The sequence below is a fragment of the Pteronotus mesoamericanus genome, unplaced genomic scaffold, assembly GCF_021234165.1.
Source record: "Pteronotus mesoamericanus isolate MK-2021 breed Mesoamerican mustached bat unplaced genomic scaffold, CSHL_Meso_final contig_52, whole genome shotgun sequence".
NCBI classification, from domain to species: Eukaryota; Metazoa; Chordata; class Mammalia; order Chiroptera; family Mormoopidae; genus Pteronotus; species Pteronotus mesoamericanus.
This window is the reverse complement of record NW_026555189.1, coordinates 8,485,229-8,507,731: the sequence shown is the minus strand read 5'-3', so window position 1 is coordinate 8,507,731 and position 22,503 is coordinate 8,485,229. Positions and strand designations below refer to the sequence as shown.

Genomic DNA, 22,503 nt, shown 5'->3' with positions numbered 1-22,503 from the left:
CCTTTGTCCTCTCCCAAGCCACCTGAAAGCAGGCATAGAGAGACCATGTTTGGTGATCTTTTCCTGTTGATCCTGCAGAATGTCAGCTTTCAACCAGGAGTGCACATCAAAATCACTGTGTACCTTTTTCAAAATGTACAGATCTGGCCCCAGCCAGATCTATAACAAGGAAGGACCACAGAATGGATATTTTGGTAGAGGTCCCTATGGTGATGCTTAGGCACAACCCTAGTATATGTAAGTGGTTCCTGGAATCCTGAGAGGACTTCTTACAAAACAAAGTGTCCTCTTGCTCTTTTTTATGTGATTTGCTCTCCCTTAAAGAACTGTTTTAAGCATATTTTATGTTTTGCCTTCCTAGACTCTTACTTTTTCCAAACTAGAGGTCAAAGCGGACTCATTAGAAAGAAAAGTATCTGAGAGGGAGCACATAATGACAGACAAGGAAGAACTAATCAAGAAGAAAAAGAACCAGCTGACAGATAACTACATTCTTGGGACTCCTCTTGTCCAGGAACAAGAGGACAGTGAAGTGGAACTCCTGAAAGACACTGACAAGCTTTTGGCCCAAAAGTTTAAGACCTATGAGTTGATTTTGAAGGATATTCAGAACATCCTCACATACTGGGACCGGAAGCAAGGAGTTCAAGTGCCTCACATTGGAGCTGAGGACCTGTCCCACGAGCCCAATGACCAGCGCCAGATTCCGTCGAGTGGGCGCAGAGGCCGCAAGGACCGGGAGAGGGAGCGCGCAGAGAAGGAGCGGGCGGAGAAGGAGCGCCTGGAGCGGGAGAAGGCCGAGAGGGAGCGGCTGGAGAAGCTCCGGGCACAGGAGGAGCAGAGCAGTGGAGGAGAGGGGGACAAGGAGGAGGACCACGAGGGGAAGAAAGATCTAGGTGTGCCATTCATAAATATCCAGACACCTGACTTTGAAGCCTCCAGCTGGAAGCAGGCCCTGGAGAATGACAGGCTTCCCAAAGCCGATCAGGTACCCACCCTCCTCCAGGATGGGGATGTAACGAATCAGTTAGCAGGGACGGTGCTAACAGTCATAGAGGTATTTCTTTCTATATAATATTCATATCCCCCTAATTCCGTTAATCTCTGATGCCCCCTTGGATAAGGCATTAATGGCTAAAAGAGCCTTTTTGTGCTTGGTGAAAATCCATAGAAAGTGCCACAGATCCAAACTGTTCCATCTAACCTCATAAAAATCCTCTTGGAGGGTTGATGTTTAATATTGATGGTGCAGTGCTACATGCTGGCAAGGCCAGTATACTTTGGGGTGAAGCAAGATACTCAACCACTCAAATCTTTTTGCCATAAGCTTCCCACAGTAACAGAAACTATACTATTAGGCAGCTCTTAGATTCCTAAAAGCAAAAGGTTTTGCAAAGCCAAAAGCCACCTTTGGCAGTGGCTTGCAGGGAGTGGTTATTATAGCCTTTTGTCCAAGGGCAAGCTTTTTCTGTAAAACACCGGAAAGCAGATGTTTTAGGTTGCAGATTATACAGTCTCTGGGGCAACCACCAACAATATGCAAATGAATGGGTATGGCTATGTTTTATTTCCAAAAACAGAAAGCAGACCAGATTTGACCAGGGGGACAGTTTACTGACCTCTGGTTTAATTTGTCAAAAACTAGATGCAACCTTAAGAAGTAGAAAAAGAGCCCATGAGGGGTATCTAGCAGCTAAGGTTAGATGGGAGGATAAGGAAAATTGAAGAGAGCAGATTCTGATGTAACCTGGCCTCACAGTCTTGTGGCGTGGTGCAGGGTGAGCCAGGGGACTGAAGACAATTGGAGGACACACAACACCCACTGTTCTTTCACAGTTGGGCCTCAGGTCAGCCTGAGATAAGGAATTGTCTTTTTTTTTTCCAAAAATAGTTTTGTTTTGTTTTTTAAAGAACATCTCATCATGATTTGTACTCTATAACTATAGCCAAAAATATCTTCTTGTCTTGTTTTATACTCTCCACATTCTAAGCTATAGGTAGGTTAGACTGTTGCTTAAAGAACTCCCTGGCTTTGTTAATTTATTCATCCCTTTCCTCTGAGACATCCTGAATCCTGGGAGTTGACTGCAGTTACACATTAGTCAGGAAATGTTTTTAGGTGCCTGACCCACTGGATTAGAAACATGGGATTACATGAAGATAGTTACCTGTAAGCCTAATAACCCATTTGACCCACAGAATGGACACTCAGGTGGGCTAGGACATGTACTGTTGTGATAACAACAATTAGCATCCTTATTCTGAGGGTTCTACATGCTGAGAAGGAAGTTGCTACTAAATTTTCAAGCCATCTGCTCTGGAGCATACATGTTCATTATTTCTCAGATCAGAATTGGAGAATAAAATAGGAATAAATTCTCTCAAGTTTCTTTTCGACTTCTCTCTTTACTCCCATCCTTTAGCCTGTTCCCAAAACCTTTGCTTTCTTTTCCTTTGCTGTGTTTGACCTGCTGCAATCCTAACTTCCTTTCACCTTTGAAGGAAATAACATTTAAATGTAAAAGAAAAATTAACATGGAAATTGAAAATAGATGGAACAACTATAGATATCAGAATCTTAAGAGCTGGTCTCTTTAAGCAGAGATTTATTGAGTGCCTACTGTATGCTAGGCTATGTGCTATGTTGACCAGGTTCCTGTCCTGATGCAGTTTGCAGTCCATTTGCAGAGATAATTAAATAGTCAACAACAGAATGACAAATGCCCGGTCCAGGGGCCTGGGAGTCTAGTAAAGCCCACAGACCTGTGTCAGAGGCCCTCACTCCCTCCCCTGTGACTTGCCCACTGCAGGGGCATCTGCTGAGAACGCTGAAGGAAAGGTGAGGGGCGGGGGGGGTCTGAGCCACCCTGTGCTTGCTGGGAGGAGGGTGGAAGAAATTAACGATGGCCTTTTTCCTTTAGATCCTAGATGTCTTGGGTCTGGGTTCCTCTGGACTGCCCATTCCGCCTCCTGTCTTATTCTCAATCATCTCCTACCCTGCGAAGCGGCTGCCCTTGGCCACAGCGGAAATCCTGGAGCATTTTGTGTTTGTAATTCCACCATCCGAAGAGCTCTCCCTGCTGGAGGAGAAAGTGGAGTCAGAAGGAGAGCTTTCAAACACCGCTGTCACGAACTCGGTGAAGGTAAAGAGTGAGCAGCTCATCCTGACCTTGCTGGGACTTCAGATGAGTAGAGGAGAGTGTCATCCTCTGTGTGGCCCAAAATTGAGTGTAGTCCTGGGTGTCACACTTGTTCAGGTGTTTCCCCTCCACATGCTGGCCTGCCCAGAGAGGCTGCTCGCTGCAGATGTTGATTTCCTGCTTACTTGTACATTGAGGACTGGGCCATTCTTTGTCACCTAACTGAGCTGTAGACAGGGTCTGCAGGTGATCCTGCCCAAGGACCCTGCACCAGCCTCTCCAAGGTGCGCCTTCCCCAGGTCTGAATTTTCTTGCTTCCCAAGAGAAAACTGAAAATGACTGATTCTCATTTCCAACTATACCAATCCCCATAGGATGGTTAGAGAACTTGTCAAATTACTTTGAATCTCATCTGCAAAAAAAAGCAAAACTAGCTCTTCTGAAAATATAGTATAATGTATGTATGCTGCTGAGTAATTTACACAGTGCATAAGAATAAAAGAATCAATAGACACAGGTTGAATCAATAGACACTCACACCACTAGAGAAAGGACAGATTATTGAAGAAATTATGATGGAAAAATTGGATATTTTGGGTAAAGTCACTTTTTATCTTCTCACCTGACACCATGCAATAAAATCAATCCCAGTTGGATTTAAAATTTAAGCAATCAAAATGAAATCATGTAAAAGTAGAAGGAAATATATGGACAACTACTAGACTAAATTACAGAGGAAAAGTGGATTAAAAATTATGGAGGGGCTTTTTATTCCCAGAAGAATGTTTGAATTTCTCCACATGGCCGCCTACAAACCATGCACGTCAGCAAAGAATAAATAAAATCAGCAGCAAACAAAATCACCTGCAGACCCTCTCTACAGCTCAATTAGGTGACAAAGAATGGCCCAGTCCTCAATGTACAAGTAAGCAGGAAATCAACATCTGCAGCGAGCAGCCTCTCTGGGCAGGCCTTACTAGAGCAGAGCCCAAACAAAAAAGATAAAAAAGAAAAAAAGCCCAACATCAGAGGTGATTTCTACTGTTTTCCGACCATTGGCCATTACCTGGAAAGAGTTAAGCGTTCTTTTTTTTTTTTTTTTTCTTTAACTATTTTAGGAGGAACTCTAGTTTATCTCCAATTGATGAAGGAAAGTTCTTCGTTCTAGGACAATGACAGCTGAAATTATAGAAAGAATGGTAGAATTAGAATAGTATTATTCCATTATCCCTAGTGGGGGGAAATGATTAAGGAGCACCAGTGGATACAAAAAGGAATGGTTTGTTGGTGAACAAGACAATCACTTGAACTAGAGCATCCACAGGGGACCAGCCGGCTTAGAAGAGAACCATCTACTTTAGCGTGGCCACATCTGGCTGACACCACTTCAGCCACACAAGCACACTTTATACCTGTAACAGGGGCCACCCTGACATTATTTGTCCCCCATTGTGGTGGAATGTGATGTACACGGCATCCTCTATAAATCAAATCAAGCTTTTAAGCCTAATTTTCAGTTTATGAGAAATACAGGGAATAAAGAAATGAGTTAGGTGTCACTCTGAGAACAGTCAGAAAATTTCAGACTATGGAATATTCTGTAAGAACATAAAACTGGTCTCTCCAAAAAGTGTGACTGAGAGGGGATATGGGGTCTACATGAAAAGATACTGAAGAAACACAACAACAAAAGGCAATATAGGAACACAGTCCCTGCCAGCATCAAGCTTTCCTTAAGATCTTGGACTCCTTCTCAGGGAATAGGGTGCCAGGGAAAGCTCTAGAATTCTATTTACTTCCCTTCTACTCTAGTGTAGGAGGCGAGGCCTTACTCTGCTCTAGGCAGCTGCCCGCATCCTGAACCTGCAGCGGGATCACTCCAGACTGCAGAGGTGTTGTAGGCATCTATGTCTTCTGTGTGTGTATGTATGTATGTGTGTATATATATGTATATGTGTGTGTGTGATATGTGTGTGTGTGTGTATATATATATAATGAGTATTTAAGACCCTGTGCTCCTTTTTAATTAAAATCCAGGAGGAGATGACCATTGTACCTAAGGGAAGCAAACAGAAACTAAAAGAAAAAATAGAACAGATTCGTGATACTCCGAAGGACAAACGTCACCTGGCCATCAACAGGAAGAGCCTTTCTGGAGGAACTTCTGGAGCCATTGCCTCGCCATCAGACATGGACCAGAACAATTTGTCTGGACAGCACTCCCAGGAGAAATTCCTCAGGTGGGCCTCTGTGCAAGCCAGGGAGAGAAATGCTGGAACCCCACTTTGAGGGTGCAGCTGTCACAGCGCCAGATGGGAACAGGGCTGTTCTGCCAGGAGGGCCCTAGGGACTGCCATGCCTCACACCCACAGGACAGGACTTCTCCCAGGCAGCAATCCTGTCTTCTCTTGGCCCAAGGGAAGCATTCTCACTTGAAAAGCCCACATGGTCATTTGCAGGCAGAATCATTTCCGGTGGATTGTGCCAGCCAACAGCGAGGTGACGCTGAGAGTGCAGTTCTCTGCCAATGATCTTGGGAACTTTGACCAGACGTTCAACTTTGAGATCCTTGGAACTCGCCGCCAGTACCAGTTGTATTGCCGTGGCGTCTGCACTTTCCCATATATTTGCCAAGACCCAAAGTAAGTGTTTTTTAATTTAGAAGTAAAGGTCAATAAACACGTTTTAGCTCCCCCATGCTATTTTGAACAAGGTGGTTCTTAATACCAATGTGGATCTGAGACAGCCTCCCCAATCCTCTTGTCCTGGGCTTCAGTGTCTTAGATGCTCATGTTCACAGGAAAGACATGATACCATGAGATTGAGATGACATTAATATTTGGCAACTTAGTTCACTTATTCAACTATTAAACAAACTTAAACAAATTTTTTATTTACTCTAAGGCTTTTTGTGCTACAGTATGAATATATATGTGAATCTCCATGGGTGAGCTTTTTTCTGAGCTATCCAACACCACTGTGCCCCATAAGCACCACATAAAGGCACTTGGCTGAGCAAGCTAGGGGGGCAAGCGCCCTCCCCACCCCAGGGAAGGGACTTTTTATAGCTTGTCCACCAAGAAGAGCTCCTTTGCAATTCTGACTAAGGAGCAACATTGGATAAGGAACTCAGAAACTAGCTAATATCAACCAGAATTAGTTTTCCATAGAGATTCTTGGGAATTTTTCTAGCAGGGCACACGAGGACAGGAAATTCAACTCAGCTCTATTATCAGCTCCTCGTAAAAAAAGACAAGAGTGGTATCTCTTTCTCAAGTTCAAACTGTACTATTTTCACTCAGGGCCAGGGGGAGGGAGGAAGGAGCAAGAATAAAGGCTCAGCAGAGGTCTTCAAATTAAGAGTCATCCTGTCTCCAGGCACCTGGACCCTTTGATGAGCAGGGAGTGTTAGGTTCATGTAAACATCAAGTGTTGGCACTGAACTTCCTTTCAGGTAGCCTTTCCTCTTCCCTTTCTCCCCTGTATTCAGAGTGGTATTCCCTCACCGGAAGATGGACATGAAATCAGACGAGATGATCTTTAAGAAGTATATTGTGAGCAAGGACAGGTTTTACTTTGGGCCACTGCTTTGTGGAAAATCAAGAGATAAGTAAGTGTTCTCTTATTCAAAGCAGATTTTAAACCCCTGGGTTGGACTCATGAATGGTACCAAGAGAGTTTTTATGTGGACAAAGTTTTAATTACTGCTGCCTCAGTCCCTGAACCACAAATTATCAGAACTGGATTCTTTTTTTTTTTTTAATTTCTTTAATCCTCATCCAGGGACATGCTTATGGATTTTAGAGAGAGGAGAGTGGAGGGCGAGAGAGAAGGAGAGAAACATCAGTGTGAGAGAGAAAGATCTATTGGTTGCTTCCTCCTGCACATGCCCCAACTGGTAGTGAACCCACAACCCAGACATTTGCCCTGACCGGGAATCAAACCTGCAACCCACTGGTTCACAGGACGGTGCTCCAACCAACTGAGCCACACCAGCCAGAGCAAGAACTGGATTCTGGTATCCCAGGTTTCTGCTAAGCACCCAGATGAGTGGGGGTGCCATTTTCCCAGATGCGAAAGTCTAGAAGATGATTAGGTTTTGGTAGGGGAAGAATAGGACCAAGAGTTCATTTTGGGATAGGTTGTTTGAGATGCGTGGAAGATATACCTAGTAGCCACATAAAGCAGGGAATAGGCCATAAGGTTTTGGTTCTCAGAGGAAAAGGGCCTGTCTTCAAGACAACAAAAGCTATGGACATGTATGAGATTGCCTAAGAAGAGAGGGTATCACAAAATGGAGCCCTGAGGAATTCGACCACTCATGAAAGTTGAAGCCAGCAAAGGAGGTGAGAAAGAGCCAGAGCTATTGGTGGAAATCAGAAAAGGGTGGTGTCATGGAGCCACAAGAAGAGGGTGTAGCCACCTATTGACCACAGTTGAATGCTGTAGAGATGATAAAGAGATGAGGATATCAATGTCCACAGGGTTCGACACCATGGAGGTCACTTGAGGCCTTAGCAAGATCCCTTTTAGGGGAAATTCTGAGAATGTAGTCCAGGTGAAGAGACTTGAGGAGTTAGTAGGAGGTGAGAAAATGAAGCCTGTGTGTGAAGATAGCTCATTGGAAAACCTTGGCTGTGAAGAGAGTTGGAGGAAGTTAAGAATGGGAGGGAGACACAGAGTTCAGGGAAGGCTGTTCATACACTGTTGTTCTTACAATGTTTGAATGCCAAGGGGAAGTGGGGAGATAGAAACTGGAGTTTAAGGAGAAAGTATGATTCATCAGCCCCCTCAGACAACACAAGGGGATATGCAGATATTGGCCTTTGCCAGGAAGAGGACCATCATCTTGTTCAAGGAGGGACAAAGGTGAGATAGCTTCCGGTGTAGGTAGGTTTACAGAATTGGTTGGAACAGTGAGAAGGTTCCCATGCAACTGTCTATTTTCTCCATGGTGAATGATGCAAGGACACCCCCAACAATGAGGGAAATGGAGGGAAATTTAAAATGTTGAGAAATGGAGAAGATGTGAAACCCTTTTTATGGAACATGGGAAAAGGAGAATGTTAGAGAAATGGATCAAGATTAACAGGCAAAATTGGATGCTCAGGTGAGGTTGATGATTATACATTTTTGTGATCCTAGTCTATTTAGTTATATAAAAATTTCTTATATAGGCAGGGGGGTGAGACACAAACTGAAACCAAGTTCTCAACATGCATTCAATCTAGCACGTATTGTGATAAGTAGAGAGGGTTTATTTCTATTCTTACTTGGCAGAACTAATGAGCCATCTTTGTTCTCCTTTTCCTTAATACCTCCAGTTTTTTTCCTGAGATGCCGGACTGGAAAGTGAAGGTGGAGAGGAATATGGGTCGGGTTAATGGACATGAGGTACAGAGAAGCTGGGGGATGGGAGTCAGGTAGAAGATGGTCATTCAGAGAGGCATGTGTTCAGGACAGCACTGGAATTAACTAGCATTTGGGATCAAACAGCACTGGTCCAGGAGGAGGATAATCACAGTAGCTCAGAAACAAGGACCCGTGCAACCAGGTATAATGCATTTATTCCTTAAAACCTTACTGAGCCTCAGTGTGCTCATTTGCAAAGTGGGAAAATAGTAGAATCCACCTCACAGATTTGTGGGGAGTGCACTGGATAATGCACAGGAAACTTTCAGCACAGTGCCGGATGGTGGGCATGAAGGCCTCGACCCTGTGGCAGTCAGTCACCCAGAGCATTCTTTCTTTCTGACTCTGATTTAGTCTCTGCCATGCACTCTCCTCCCTTCCTCGATCATAGCCTGTCCAAAAAGCTTTTGGATGTTTCTGGGCACCAGTGGGTAATATGGTGTCTTGCTTTCCTGGCCTGTATTATGATCTCTGGAGATGTGCATCTTTACTGGCATTTCTTGTGCTTTCCATGGTCCCTTTCTTATTTGGTGCCATTAACCAAGCAGATTTTAGTGCCCAGGCTGCTTGACTCTGTGGCTCTCTCCCTAAGGTACCAGGAAATAGAAACAGCCTTGTAACAATGAACTATGCCAAATGAATCCACGGAAGAACATTAACATCCAGTGAGGGTGTCGAAGACAGTGAATGAGGTCATCTCTAAGACAGATGTGAAATAAATTACTCAGATGATCATCTCATCTGAGAATATAAGCACTGGGAAGGATGGAGCTGTACATTTCTCAGTTAGAATTCTTTGCAATAATAACTACCTTTCATTGGGCATTTGATATCTGCAGCTGTCCTATTGCCAGACTATTGGATGCACTATTTCATTTAATACAGAAATCCTAAGAGGTTCATCATCCCATTTTAGAGATGAGGAGACCAAGGCTTGGGCAAGTCACAGCTGCAAATCTTCACAACTACAAAGCTTGTGTTCTTAACCCTGACTGGTGTTGAATGCTGGCCTGTGAACAAAAGGGTCACTGGTTCAATTCCCATTCAGTGTGCCTGCCTGAGCTGCAGGCCAGGTTCCCAGTGGGGAGTGCACAAGAGGCAACCACACATTGATGTTTCGTTCCTGTTCTTTCTCCCTCCCTTCCCCTCTCTCTAAAGAGTGAAGAAATATAATCTTTAGGAAAAAGAAAGAAAAGAAAGAAAGAAAGAAAGAAAGAAAGAAAGAAAGAAAGAAAGAAAGAAAGAAAGAAAGAAAGAAAGAAAGAAAGAGAAAGAATATTTTTTTAAAAGCTTATGTTCTTAGCCACCATGTCACTGCCTCAACGTAACCACGCTGTCCTTTGGAATTGTCTTGAACCTCACAATTTCATTTTTAACCTGAGCTCTTATCAATCCTCACATTCACACCCATAATTTATGCCTAATTTTCGTTCATTTCCAGGTACAAGTCATCCGTGTTCCCAGGCAACATGGAGACACTGACAATCCTGAACAATTCCCCAATGGTCACAGAGGTGTTCTTCTGTTTCCAGCATGATGTCAAAGCAAACACCTACTTCCTGGAACCCATGAACATGATTCTAAAACCCAATGAAAAGCAGGTACAGCCCCATGGAACCAGTACACTAGGGCAAGGCTTTCTTGGGAACTTCGAGGCCTTGGCATCCTCAGTGTAAATGTACTTTGTTTTGACTCTTCCACTAGATGCTGAATGTATGGGCCTACCCCACTGCAGTTGGTGTCTTTGAAGACAGCATTGTCTGCTGCATCAAGGAGAACCCAGAGCCAGCCATCTTCAAACTAAGCTGCCAGGGAGTCCGCCCAGAACTGGAGGTGGAGCCCAGACAACTGCATTTTGATCGCCTTTTGCTGCACAGGTCAGATTCTCAGTGATACCAGGACTGGAATGGACTGTAAAGAATATTTAGTTCTAGGCTGACCAACTCATCCTGATTTACTCATGACTTTATTAAGTCCTGTGTAATTGGGAAACTTTTGGTCCTGTGCAAATCAGGATGGTGAGTAACCCTGTTGAGTTCACCTGGGTTCAGTGGCTGGACTTCAGCAGGGTCAAGACACCCCCACCCAAGTCCAACTGTCAAAGTGTGTGTATATTTGCTTTTTTCTCAGAAGGACTGGCCTTTTCCAGCTTCTCAAAGTCCACTACCCTAAAAGGTTAAGAATCCTTAGCCTAGAAATTAGAGTACAAACAGAGAACACTAGACCAAAGCTGGAACTTAATATTTATTTGCTGGAATCTATGATTCTAAATAAAGAATTTTTATTTCTGGGGCTGTTGGGACAGAATATTGTCATGATATGGATCCTGTATTCTTTGATCAATATCATGAGGCCCATTCCCTAATAAATACTGATTAGTGAACTAAGCAATAACTAAAGTAACCAGAAGGACACTTTCTGACCGACCATAATAAATCAAAGTCATTTAAAACTGACAAAGTGTCTTTTGGTCTCTGCAGAAAAGAATCCAAAGTAGTTCTTCTCCGCAACGTCACAGCCCTGCCCGTGGCCTGGCGGATCACCAGCCTGGAGCACCTGGGTGACGACTTCACCGCATCCATGATGCAGGGCACCATCCCCGCCAAGGCCGAGTACAGCCTGCAAGTGCACTTCCAACCCTCCAAACCCGTCATCATCAAGAAGGCGATTCGGTTGGAGGTGACGCTTCGCCCATCTTCAGACTTGGTCATCAATATGAGTACACGCTGGGTTCCCTGAAACACACACACACACACACACACACACACACACACACACACTACCAACACACACACACTAAGCCAGGTCTTCCTGTTACCCGCTCCCATCAAATCCCCACTTGACAACCCACAACCCACAACCCACAATATGTTGCTCTGCACACACTGTAAGCTCCCTAAAGGCAGTCTCGTTTACCGTTGATTTCCTAGGGTTAAGAACAGGGAACTCAATCAATGCAGAGTTTGGGAGTGAAGGAATGAATGAATGGCGTTCTTTCCCTAGGTGAGCATCAGATTCCTGATTTCACTCCCCAAACTCAGTTGCCCCTCAGGTTCCTGTCTCAGGAAATGTCACACTCCACCCGGTTGCTCCCACAGATACCTAAGAATCATCCTGATCCCCCCTTTTCCTGATGGCCTCCCCTCCAACCTAATCCCCCAACAAGTCTTGCCTACTCAGCCTCCCAGCATGTCTCCTGCCCATCTACTTCCCTGCCTGGCACTGCCTCGACCCTCACCCAGGCCACCTCAGAGGCTTCCTCACTGGTTTCCCTCTTCACATTCCCCACAAGTGCCCAGAAAGATCGTGAAAATGTTAGTCATTCTCTGTCCTAAGGCACTCTGCTGGCTTCCAGCTGCAGTGAGAACAAAGCCCGGGGTCCTCACCTGCTCCGGAAGCCCTGCTGCCTCCGTATCTGCATCTCACTCCACCCTTGCTCTCACCCACTGGCTCCCATCACATGGTCTCTCAGCTTTTCGCATGGTCCTGAGGCTCTGCGGGGAGTTGGCTCCTGCTTTAGGGTCCACTAAACAGCACTGCTTCAACAGGGTTCCTTTAATCACCACCCCACCAGTTTCTTTCTTTACTTTCTTTTTTTTTTAAGATTTCATTTATTTATTTTTAGAGAGAGGGGAAAGGAGAGACAAAGAGGGAGAGAAACATTGATGTGCAAGGGATACATCAATCAGTTGCCTCTCGCACACCCCCTACTGGGGACCTGGCCTGCAACCCAGGCATATGCCCTGACTGGGAATCAAACCAGCGACCTTTTGGTTTGCAGGCCAGCACTCAATCCACTGAGCCACACCAGCCAGAGCTCTTCACTTTCTTATGTGCATTCTGTTAGGACAAGATCTCTCCTGACTTGTCCATTAATCTGTATTGGTTTCCCAGGGAAAACTGAGTGGCTTAAAAACAATAGAAAGTTATTCTTTTACAGTTCTGGAGGCCAGGAATCTAAAATAATGTTGTCTGGAGGGCCATGGTCCATCTGAAGGCCCCAGGCAAGAATCCTTCCTGGGCTCTTCCACCTTCTGGTGGCTCCAGGTGTTCCTTGACTGGTGACTGCATCACTCCAGTCTCTGCCTCCATGTTCCCCCAGCCTTCTCCTCTGCCCGCGTCCTCTCCTTTTACGTCTCTTATGAGGGTACTTGTCATAGGATTTAGGGCCCCCTATGTAGCCCAGGATGATCTCATCTTGAGATCTTTAACTTAATTACATCTGTAAAGACTCACTGTTTTTTCAAGTAAAGTCACATTCATAGATTTCAAGGATTCACACATGGACACACCTTTTTAGGGCCACCATTTAACCCACTACCCCAACATGTCCCATGTCTAGCACAGGCCTGAACGTAAAAGGCACTCAGTAAATCTGTTGAATGAAGGAATGAACAAATGTCATGGAGTTTTGATGCTTGAATCAATTCTGCAGCAATCGAGTTCATACAAACTTCCCCCTGAATACCTCCTGGGACAAAAACCTTACCAACACTTAAAGGAACCTGACCTTCCTTTAAACAGGTCTGACTGCTAATTTTTCCTTGGGTTGAGGTCAAATTTCTTTCTGTAATTTATATGAATTAATCTTGTTACTACCTTTTGGGAACAGTCAATAGATCTAATCTCTCTTATTATCTACCCATGACAGCCTTTCAAATAGCTGAAAATATGTATTGATAGATTTATCAGTCCACAAATGTGTATGAGCCCAGAGTTGATAGTCAACATTGTTAACAGCAGTCTTCACACAGCCACAGATCTCTGCACAATGAACCCAGCCACGTATCTGGTGGAGGCTTCACCCTCCAATTGCTGGATCATGGGAAGTCTGGGGTTCCCAGGGTGGGAGTAGGGGACAGGGGTGGACAGGAAGCGAGGGGATACTCAGAGGTCACTGTGACAGCTGTTCACTAACTGGTATGGAAACATTCCTGTATTTTAACAACTGACATAGCATTCTTGTGTGTCCCAGCCAAATCAGACATAGTGGGTCTCCTCTCAGGCTCCCCAAGGTGGTCTAAGACTTCTCTCCCCTTGATTATATGCCTTCAACAATCTACATGAGGAAATGCCTTGTCTGGTGAACTCATTTTTTAAATCTTGTGTATCTCCCGGTCTTCCTCACTTACAAAACGTATCTCCACCACCATCACCACCACCTAGTAGGAGAACAAAGGAAATAAAACGTTCTGGGTACTTGGCATCTGTTAGTAGAAAAGTAGTATTTAAATTCTGGAGCTGATAATTCAAGTTCATTGTTCTATTTACTCTCCTGCTCTTGGCCCTCCTCCTTGTCATCTCTGTCAGAAGGTGGGCAGCAGAAGAAAGAAGGTAAAACTGAAGTTGGTTCAGTTTGTTCTGGGAGGCACTGTTAAAATGCTTGGTGAAAGAAAAGATAGAAACTCTAGCTAAAACTTGAGTTTGGTGACATTTGCAAGTTTCCCTCTTGGCACCGAGAGCACAAATAGGAGAGTGGTGACTTAATTATTCAACTTGGGGCTTCAGGAGGGAAGCAGGTGGTCTCCAGTCAGACGCAGGAGAGCTGTACCCACTGCCCAATTGCCCCTCACCTTGACAGATGGACCCTTTATTGCCCCTCATTAGTCTCAGGAGTCAATGGTTCGTCCAGCTGACAGATGACACCAGTTTCTCAGGACAGTAAGGGAGGAATTAACTACCAGAAATGACAGCAGAAGGGAACAATGAGGAACTGGGGGCTTGGGGTGGTCCTTGGGTTTTTTTTACACTTCCAACTTTAATAATAGTAATGTTTGTGTAAATAAAATATTTGAAATTTCCAAAATAAAAAGTTATATGAAAAATGTAGCACTTTTCCCACATACTGAACCAAAAACAAAGAAGAGAACAATTCAGATTTATAAAATTAGTAGATCCCTTGCTGATGTGGCTCAGATGGTTGGAGTGTTGTCCCACAAAGCAAAAGATCACTGGTTCGATTCCCAGTCAGGGCATATGCCTGGGTTGCCAGTTGAGTGCCAGGTTGGGGTGAGTACAAGAGGCAGCCAATTGATGTTTCTCTCTCACATCAATGTTTCTCTCCCTCTCTTTCTCCCTCCCTTCCTCTCTCTCTACAAAACAAATCAATAAATAAAAATTTAAAAAATTAGTAAAGCAAGAATGATTAAGAATATACAAGTTTACTATTTCCACTATGAGAAGAATACTCTTCAAGTTTACTTTATTTAAAAGTTCTAAAGAATACTTTTCTGTAATGTATACTTGGAGCCCAAACTTCAGTAATGTCACAACAACCATGCAAATAATATAAACCCAATAGTTGGACAAGATAGAAAACACAGTCTCTTTTCTCCATTCTTATACTGATGGTCTACACCAGCATTCCCCAAAGGGGGTTATGAAGAACACTAATCCTACCAAATGCTCAGTGCAGGCAAAAGTTAAATACATTTCAAAACTACTCTATCACACTGCATGGGAACACTGCATGTTTGTAGTTTGGGCTCTAAGCACCTCGTAGGTCTTGCTTTTATTGAAGACTGTCTCTCACACTGACAGGTTTTAGACACAGACAACCTTGTTGGAGTTGTTCAGATTGAAAACATCCTGGTCCTTGCAGAATCCTATGATATTGCCTTGGACATCACCTTCCCCAAAGGTCTGTGGATCCCTTCAAGGAAAGGGTGTTTGGAAGTCACATCTTTTAATGCAGTATAGTTATTGTGAAGAGAGTCTCAGAGGTGTCCAACCTGGGCCGCAGGCCACATGAGGCCCAACACAAAATCGTAAATTTACCTAAAACCTTTTTTTACTCACCAGTTTTCATTACTGTTTGTGTATTTAATGTGTGGCCCAAGACAACTCTTCTTCCAGTGTGACCCAGAGACACCAAAAGGTTGGACACCCTTTGGAGGGGTTGTTGGGGGAGGGGTAGAATTTCAGTAAATGGTAATGCAAGCCCCAGAGTGATGTTAACAACATTACTACGAATCTCAGTTTCTCCAACTAGAGACGACGGTGGGGAGCAGGGTCATAAATATAAAATTTTCAGAGTGCTTTTCTGAACAGTCATCTGAGACTGAGTACCTACTTCCTGCCTCTATTTGCTTCCTATCACTGCTGTAACAAATTAACACAAGCTTTGTGACTTAAAACAATAGAAATTTATTATCTTAAAATTCTACAGATCAGAAAAGCCAAAATGGGTGTGACTAGACTAAAAACAAGGTGTTGGCAGGGCTGTATTCCTTCTAGAAACTCTGGGCAAAAATCCATTTCCTTGCCTTTTCCAGCTTCTAGAAGCTACCTACATTCCTTGGCTCGGGGTCCCCTCCTCCACCTTCAAAACCAGGGGTGTTGGGTCAAGCCCTTCTCTGGTTCTCCCTTTTTTGTCTTGCTCTTTTATTTTTAAGGATCTTTATTGCGCTCGGCAATTCTGAGAATCCAGGATAATCTCCTATGTTAAAGTCAGATGATAAGCAGCTTAAATTCCATCTAATATTTTAATTCTCCATTGTCACATAAACTAGCGTCTTCACAGGTTCCGGGAATCAGTATGTGCACATCGTTGGGGGTGGCATTATTCTGCCCACCACACTGCCCTCTCACCCAAGTTAGATCCCCGCCTTGAGCATGTGCTTTTCCACTACCCCTTCCTTCTCTGATAGATCTCCTTCTCATCAAGATTCATAGAATGTTAGAGCTAGTGTTTGCCTAGATATATATCATTAGTGTTATATATGAATATATTTATTATAGCATTATTTATAATAATGAAAGAATAGAAATAACCTAAGTGTCTACCAATAATGGAATATTATTATTGTAGAAATAATATTACAAATTATGGACAGCCATATCATGATATATTATGCAACCATTAAGATCACATTGATGAGTTTTTAATTATGTGTGGAAATGCTTATGATGTAATATTAAGTAAAGCAGTATAAATTTGTATGTAATATCCAAACTCAGTATAGGGTACGCTTGGTACAAAAATGTTTTTAAATGCTGAAAATTTTAGCAGGCGGGAGGCATAAAAAGGACAGTGGTCCTGGGGTGGAAGCCAGAGAGAGCTGCCCCATTGAATTGGGTGCAAGAGCAGTGTCTGTTGTTTGCTAAGACTCAATTACATGAGGTTTTTCTAACCACCATGTTTTCAGAAAACAAATTCTCTGAAGTTGTCATCATGGATTTTCCATGTGAACTTCAATAGGAAGTTCCCCTGCTTCTCACTCTCATGCCCACTTACCCCTCCCCACCCCGGCCCCTGGCCCTTGCAGGAGCTGAAGGAGGCCTCGATTTTGGGATCGTGAGGGTCATGGAGGAGGTGAAGCAGCCCCTGCAACTGAAGAACCGTGGGAAATACGAAATCATGTTCAGGTAACCCAAAGACCCTCGGGCATGTGGTTGTCTGCAGCCGTTCACAGGGAGAAGAATGTGTGTGGGAGATTAAAAAAAAAAAATTGAGGAAATTGTAAGAACCGTCTCTGTTTTTAGCCTCTCCTGGTTTCAATGAATGGAATTCCCCCTGCTAAGCGAGCAGAGATTTTTTACACTGCTCTCAACTCTGTGACCGTATAGAGACCCTTAAGGGCCCTCTGAATACACCTGGAGCCACAGGGGTCTGAGGGTGAGGGGTGGGGAAGGAGATGGAGAGGTTGGAGAGGAGGAGGGGACACTGGGGTGAGGGGAGGTCCTAGGGGAGGGAGAGACTGAAGATGGGGGGCCTGGCCTCAAGCTGCCCCGCCCTCCTTTCAGCTTCTCTGTTTCACAGGTGGGCATTCTACACAAGATTTCATGTGAAGAAGAGATGTTCCAATTTTCTTTTTTAATTTTAAGAACCACTGTATTATACATTCTAAATGGCAGCCTGGTGGCATACAGGTCCAGCTTGTGCTCATCTCTTGCAATTAAAAATGAAACACTAAATGAAGGGAGTTTCCTCAGAGAGGAAAGGGTAGTGCTGGGGGGAGAAGGGGAGGAGGTCACTCAGGTGGTGCCACACAGCCTTCAGTGGCAGTACCAGCACCCATGGCCCATCTATTCCTATGAAAATTCATAACTTCCCCCAGAAGAATTCAGTTGATCAAGGGACTTACTCCTCACAGACTTGGAAGAAATTCAGTGTATTCACGATAGTGTTATTTCAGCTCAGAGAAGGCTAAAATTAGAGAGGCCCCACCTCCATACTACTATTAGTTAAAACTGTGTATTGAAATAAATACAAATAAAAACTTAACAAACCTAGAAGAAAGCTACTGGTGCTCAAGAATTAATGCCAAATGTAATTGCACCTGTTTGTGAGTTTTGTTTTAGAGTATGACAGGGTGTTAGCTCTGCTCTTTTAGGTTGCATGGAACAGAGTCACCCTCAGGTTGAAGCAAGTGATAAGGGGTTTGTGTGGGGAGGTGAGACAGCACAGGTACCCTTGCATGCAACAACAGAGTGACCAGGTCTCCCCGGACATGGGGATGACACTTGAGTCACCACAGCAGCTGCAGATGTCCCACCTCAGCCTATGTTCCTTGCTCCTTCTCCAGTCTCCCTGCCATTCTCATGAGCCAGCTTGTCTCTGTGGTATCTCACCTCATCCCCACTGGGCCACGACCTACCTTTCCAAGTGCCTCTGTTGCGTGGGCTCTGCCCCTGCTTTCTCTTCTCCCTTAGATCCCCTGTCTCTGCATCACTGTTCCTTCTGTGTGAGCTGCATTCAGCCTCAGAGAGGGGAGGGAGGGAGGGAGAAAGGGAGGGAAGGAGAGAGATGAATTAATGTTGTTGATCCTTATCCAGCATCAAGTGTCCCTGTTGGACAGAGATCTCCTACAAGGTCACCGCTTGACCACAGGCTAGAGATGGCTATCTTTGCCTCAAGCATTAGTCCCTGGCCTGGTCAATCCTGCCTAAAGAGGGTGGTCACACAGTACAATGCACAGTGGACACTGCTAGGCAGAGAAAACAGGGCCAGAAACATAACACTTAACAGTCTAGAGTCTCCTCTCTAATATCTTGGGTTACCTAGATAATAACTTATACTGACCTTTATTCTTGTCTTTCAGCTTTTCTGTGGACTGCGTAGGGATTCCTGTGACCAATGTAAATTCTATGATTTCAGTCCAACCCAAGAAGGGCTCACTGACCACAACAGAAAAGCCCACAAATGTTCAGGTGTTCTTTCATTCAAAAAAGGAAGTGAAGATAGAGCAACAGCCAATCCTGCGGTGCCAGGTAACAGAGTTCAAAGGGAGGACTCATTGAAAAGAAGAGTTCATGGACCCTGGCCAGGTAGCTCAGTTGGTTAGAGATGGTTAGAGAGTTGTCCCAATGTGCTAAGATCGCGTGTTCAATCCCCAGTCAGGGCACATAAAAGCACCAACCAATGAATGCATAAATAAGTGAAGCAGCAAATTTCTCTCTCTCTCTCTCTCTCTCTCTCTCTCTCTCTCTCTCTCTCCAATAAGTTTTTAAAAAAAATAAATAAATAAGAGTCCATGGTCAAACTCATAGTCCAAAGGGGGAAAAGGGGGCACTGACCTAGGTGGCAACCAGAGAGGATGTACCAGGGTTTGGTCCCCAACTAGCAGACACAGGACAGGCAGGTGGAAGGTATACAAAGTCATCAGAAATTGAGAGTGCCAGAAAGGAAATGTGGACCATGGTCTTTGGGAAGCACCTGAGACAAGGAAGCTGAATTTAGTCATCAAGTGCAAAGGAAGAATGCGGAAGTGAAAACAGAAGGCAAAGTGGGTCTCTTTCAGTGATTTTCAGCTGGTGTGCCACAGCATACTGGTGTGCCGCAAGAATTTTTAAAATATGCAGTGACTGACTGGTCAGGGGCACCAACCTTTTTTCCCCGTAGATTGTCAAAAAATGACAACAGCCAACACAATAGCCATTCGGTATGGACAAATCAAAATTATACCAATTCTTTTTTGTCAGATTGGCAAAAAATATATTTTTCGGTGGGCCACAGAATTTTAGTAATTAGTTTATGTGTGCCATGAAATGAAAAGGTTGAAAATTTGCTGGTCTGTGTTGGTCCATGGCTAGTACATAGTACATTTTATGTTAGCATTTGCTAATATTGTTGATGTAATAATATAAAGAGAATGAAATGAGCTTGGCTTCATGTAAATGGCAATAGAGAACAAATTAGACAGCCATCAGAATTCTGGAGCTATGCCAGTGGCTGCCATCTTCCTAATCTTTCTTCCCTTTCTAGATCATTGAGCCCAATATCGCAGAAGGAGGCGAGTTCATTGCCAGCATCCCAATTAAGTTTTCTGTGAATGCAGTGTTCTCTAAATACAACATCAGCCCCTCCTCCGTCATCAACTTTGGAGCCTTGATCTGTGGCACTCGTAAAAGTACCTCCTTCACCATAGAAAATCAAGGTGTTATTGACTTCAAGTATGGCCTTTATAGGATGACAGGGGTGAGCTCCATTCACCAAAAGAAAGTGTAAGACAAATATTTGCTTAACTCATGCCATTCCCTGGTTAATTAGTGCTTTATATTTTACAAAGAGCTTTCATATGTTTTATCTAAATTCACCCAGTTCCCTGTGGGTGAGGTAATTAAGAAATGACTCATCCAAGATCTTTCAAGAAATCACCAGTAGATCTCAGTTCTGAACCCTCATCTCTGACTCCAGATTTCACATACTATCTAATTGACTTTTTAATTAATTAAAATTATTTTATTAATTAATTTAAAATTGACTTTCTAATCAATTGTTTTAAATCAAATATACATACAGCTTTACATTATTTATAATTATTTTATATTTTTGGGGATATCCTCTTTCATTTTGCCAAAGTCTTAATGTATTAAGAGATTTTTGGTAAAACTGTCTAAAGTTTCTTCCAATTTAATTTCAATCTAAGTTTTTATTCATTTTATAATAATTTAACAATGTTTATTTATAGGTATTATAACATATTTGTGTTTTACTTTAAATTGTTTTTAATTTATTTTTCATTTTAGCATGCATGAATTCATGCTAAACACTTAAAAGAGTATAGAGCTTGAGTTGTTCTGGTCATTGAGCAAGTGAATGCTCAAATATATTAATCTCTCAAAAGTTTAAGATTGCACCTCAAATACCTTTGAATATTTTAGGGGAACTAGCCTCTAGGCAAACTAATTATCGGGCAAACTAGCTTCAAGTGAAGTGGACAGTTACCAAAACCTGTGTCTGTGCTATTGCTTAAACTAAGTCTTAAAAACACCATGACTATAAATGTTAAGTGAAGGAACAAGAATAGAGGACTCGTGGACATGGACAATGTGGGCCAGGGGAGGGGAATTGACTGTGGGAGTGGGAGGGCGGAGGAGGGGTGAGCAATGAGGAAAAAGACGGGACAATTGTAACTGAACAATAAATTTTTTTAAATTTTTTAAAAGAAAGACAAAGGACAGAGTTTAATGTATTTGCCATTTCATTTTTTTAAGTGAGATCAGGTAAAATATTTAATGTCTACAAATAATTTCCAATGAACTCAAGTAAACATTTAAAAGTTATTATTCTCTCAAAATAATAAGATGAATTATTATTCATCTTATCATTGTACTGATTTAAGGATAATTTGTCCCTATGAATCATGTAATCAGTACAATTACTGCATGATTTTCTCACAATTGTTAAATGAGTTTGGCTAATAATAAATGCTGACTATGCCACCCCAGTGCCCTATTGAGCAAAGAAGGACGCGTGCCCCATTCCTAGGAGAAGGTACCTTGCAAGCAGACAAATAAGTGGTGTTCAATGTCACCACCCCAACCTAAGGGTGCACTTTCTCTTGCTTCTTTAATCAGAACCAGCCATATTAGGCATGCAAGGTCCCGGGAAAGCGAGAACTTCTATAAGACTGGCTCTTCCAAAGCAACCAAGTTCTCTGAGTCTGTTCAGAAAGAACTAAACATTGCTAGCCAGGTAAGTGCCATTTCCTTGTTCACAGAAACCCGGTAAGGCCACCTTCCAACTAGTTCTTACAACATTACCTTCCTGGAATAGCAGGATTTGAATCTACTGTCATGGGAATATTAAGTGGTATATTGAAATACCACTTTTAAGACTTTTAATTTGGATATCTTCTTTTGCTTTCATTGGCTCCTCACCGCCTTAAAATTAAATTTCAATTCTTTATATATATTCTAATTAATAACCTTTTCTTTATAAGAAACTGAGGCCCATTTAGACTGGCTTAAATAAAAGGAGATCTGAAGACTTTTGCTCTGGTAAGATGGAGTAGATAAAATTTTTCCTATTGTTCCTAACCAAGTACAACTAAAAACCCTGGACATTAAGCATAAAACAGGTGGACAGAAAAAAATCAGACCAACTAGGGTCCTTGGGACTCAGGTGGTGAGTTCCCTGAGTTTTCTTTTTGCCTCATATATCTCGCCTGGGTACTGCAGGAGCCAGCAACTCGGAAACATCACCAGGCACAGACCCAAAAAAGGCCCCAAAGGATGCCAGTTCCTTCTAGCCAAAGGACCAGAAAAAGAGCAGCCTAGCAAGATGGAAAACTTCAGGAAAAACTGTTCTATTATAGACGAACATGACAGAAAATCTGACCCCACCAGTGCTGGCAAAGGACAGTGGGAAGACTTTCACCTTATCCAGGCTCTAATGAGATGCCCCAACCCCCTGCCAGAGTGGTGTCCTGAGAACTCCCAGTAGGTAGCCAGGAGTTTATTAGCCCTCACCACCTCCACTACTGTCAGTGGAAACACCACATGGGAGCCTTGAGTTTCACCCAACCCAGTGGTGATGAATTGTTCCTTGTCAGCCCCCTGGCCCAGTGGACCTTTCTACCCCATGGCATCAACAGAATGGTAAGGAAGCACTGCCCCCTCCTTGCCAGGGAGGTGTCAGTTGAGGACGAGTGGGGAGCCAGCACCCGTGCTTTCCTGGCAGTAATGAGAAGTCTGAGTGGGGAATCTGGACCACCACTCCCACCCA

General features: G+C 43.4%; 1 protein-coding gene across 1 annotated transcript in view; it reads left to right on the top strand.

The window, feature by feature from the left end:
• HYDIN (HYDIN axonemal central pair apparatus protein) overlaps positions 1 to 22,503 on the top strand; it is a 347,593-nt gene that overhangs the window by 275,478 nt on the left and 49,612 nt on the right. The window contains exons 44-56 of the mRNA XM_054579213.1: positions 362 to 988; positions 2,922 to 3,143; positions 5,178 to 5,380; positions 5,600 to 5,782; positions 6,631 to 6,750; positions 9,994 to 10,153; positions 10,257 to 10,429; positions 11,033 to 11,231; positions 15,093 to 15,192; positions 16,820 to 16,919; positions 18,596 to 18,764; positions 19,759 to 19,997; positions 21,354 to 21,471. Coding sequence (XP_054435188.1) covers positions 362 to 988; positions 2,922 to 3,143; positions 5,178 to 5,380; positions 5,600 to 5,782; positions 6,631 to 6,750; positions 9,994 to 10,153; positions 10,257 to 10,429; positions 11,033 to 11,231; positions 15,093 to 15,192; positions 16,820 to 16,919; positions 18,596 to 18,764; positions 19,759 to 19,997; positions 21,354 to 21,471 — 2,613 coding nt within the window. The remainder of the gene's footprint in view (positions 1 to 361; positions 989 to 2,921; positions 3,144 to 5,177; positions 5,381 to 5,599; positions 5,783 to 6,630; positions 6,751 to 9,993; positions 10,154 to 10,256; positions 10,430 to 11,032; positions 11,232 to 15,092; positions 15,193 to 16,819; positions 16,920 to 18,595; positions 18,765 to 19,758; positions 19,998 to 21,353; positions 21,472 to 22,503) is intronic.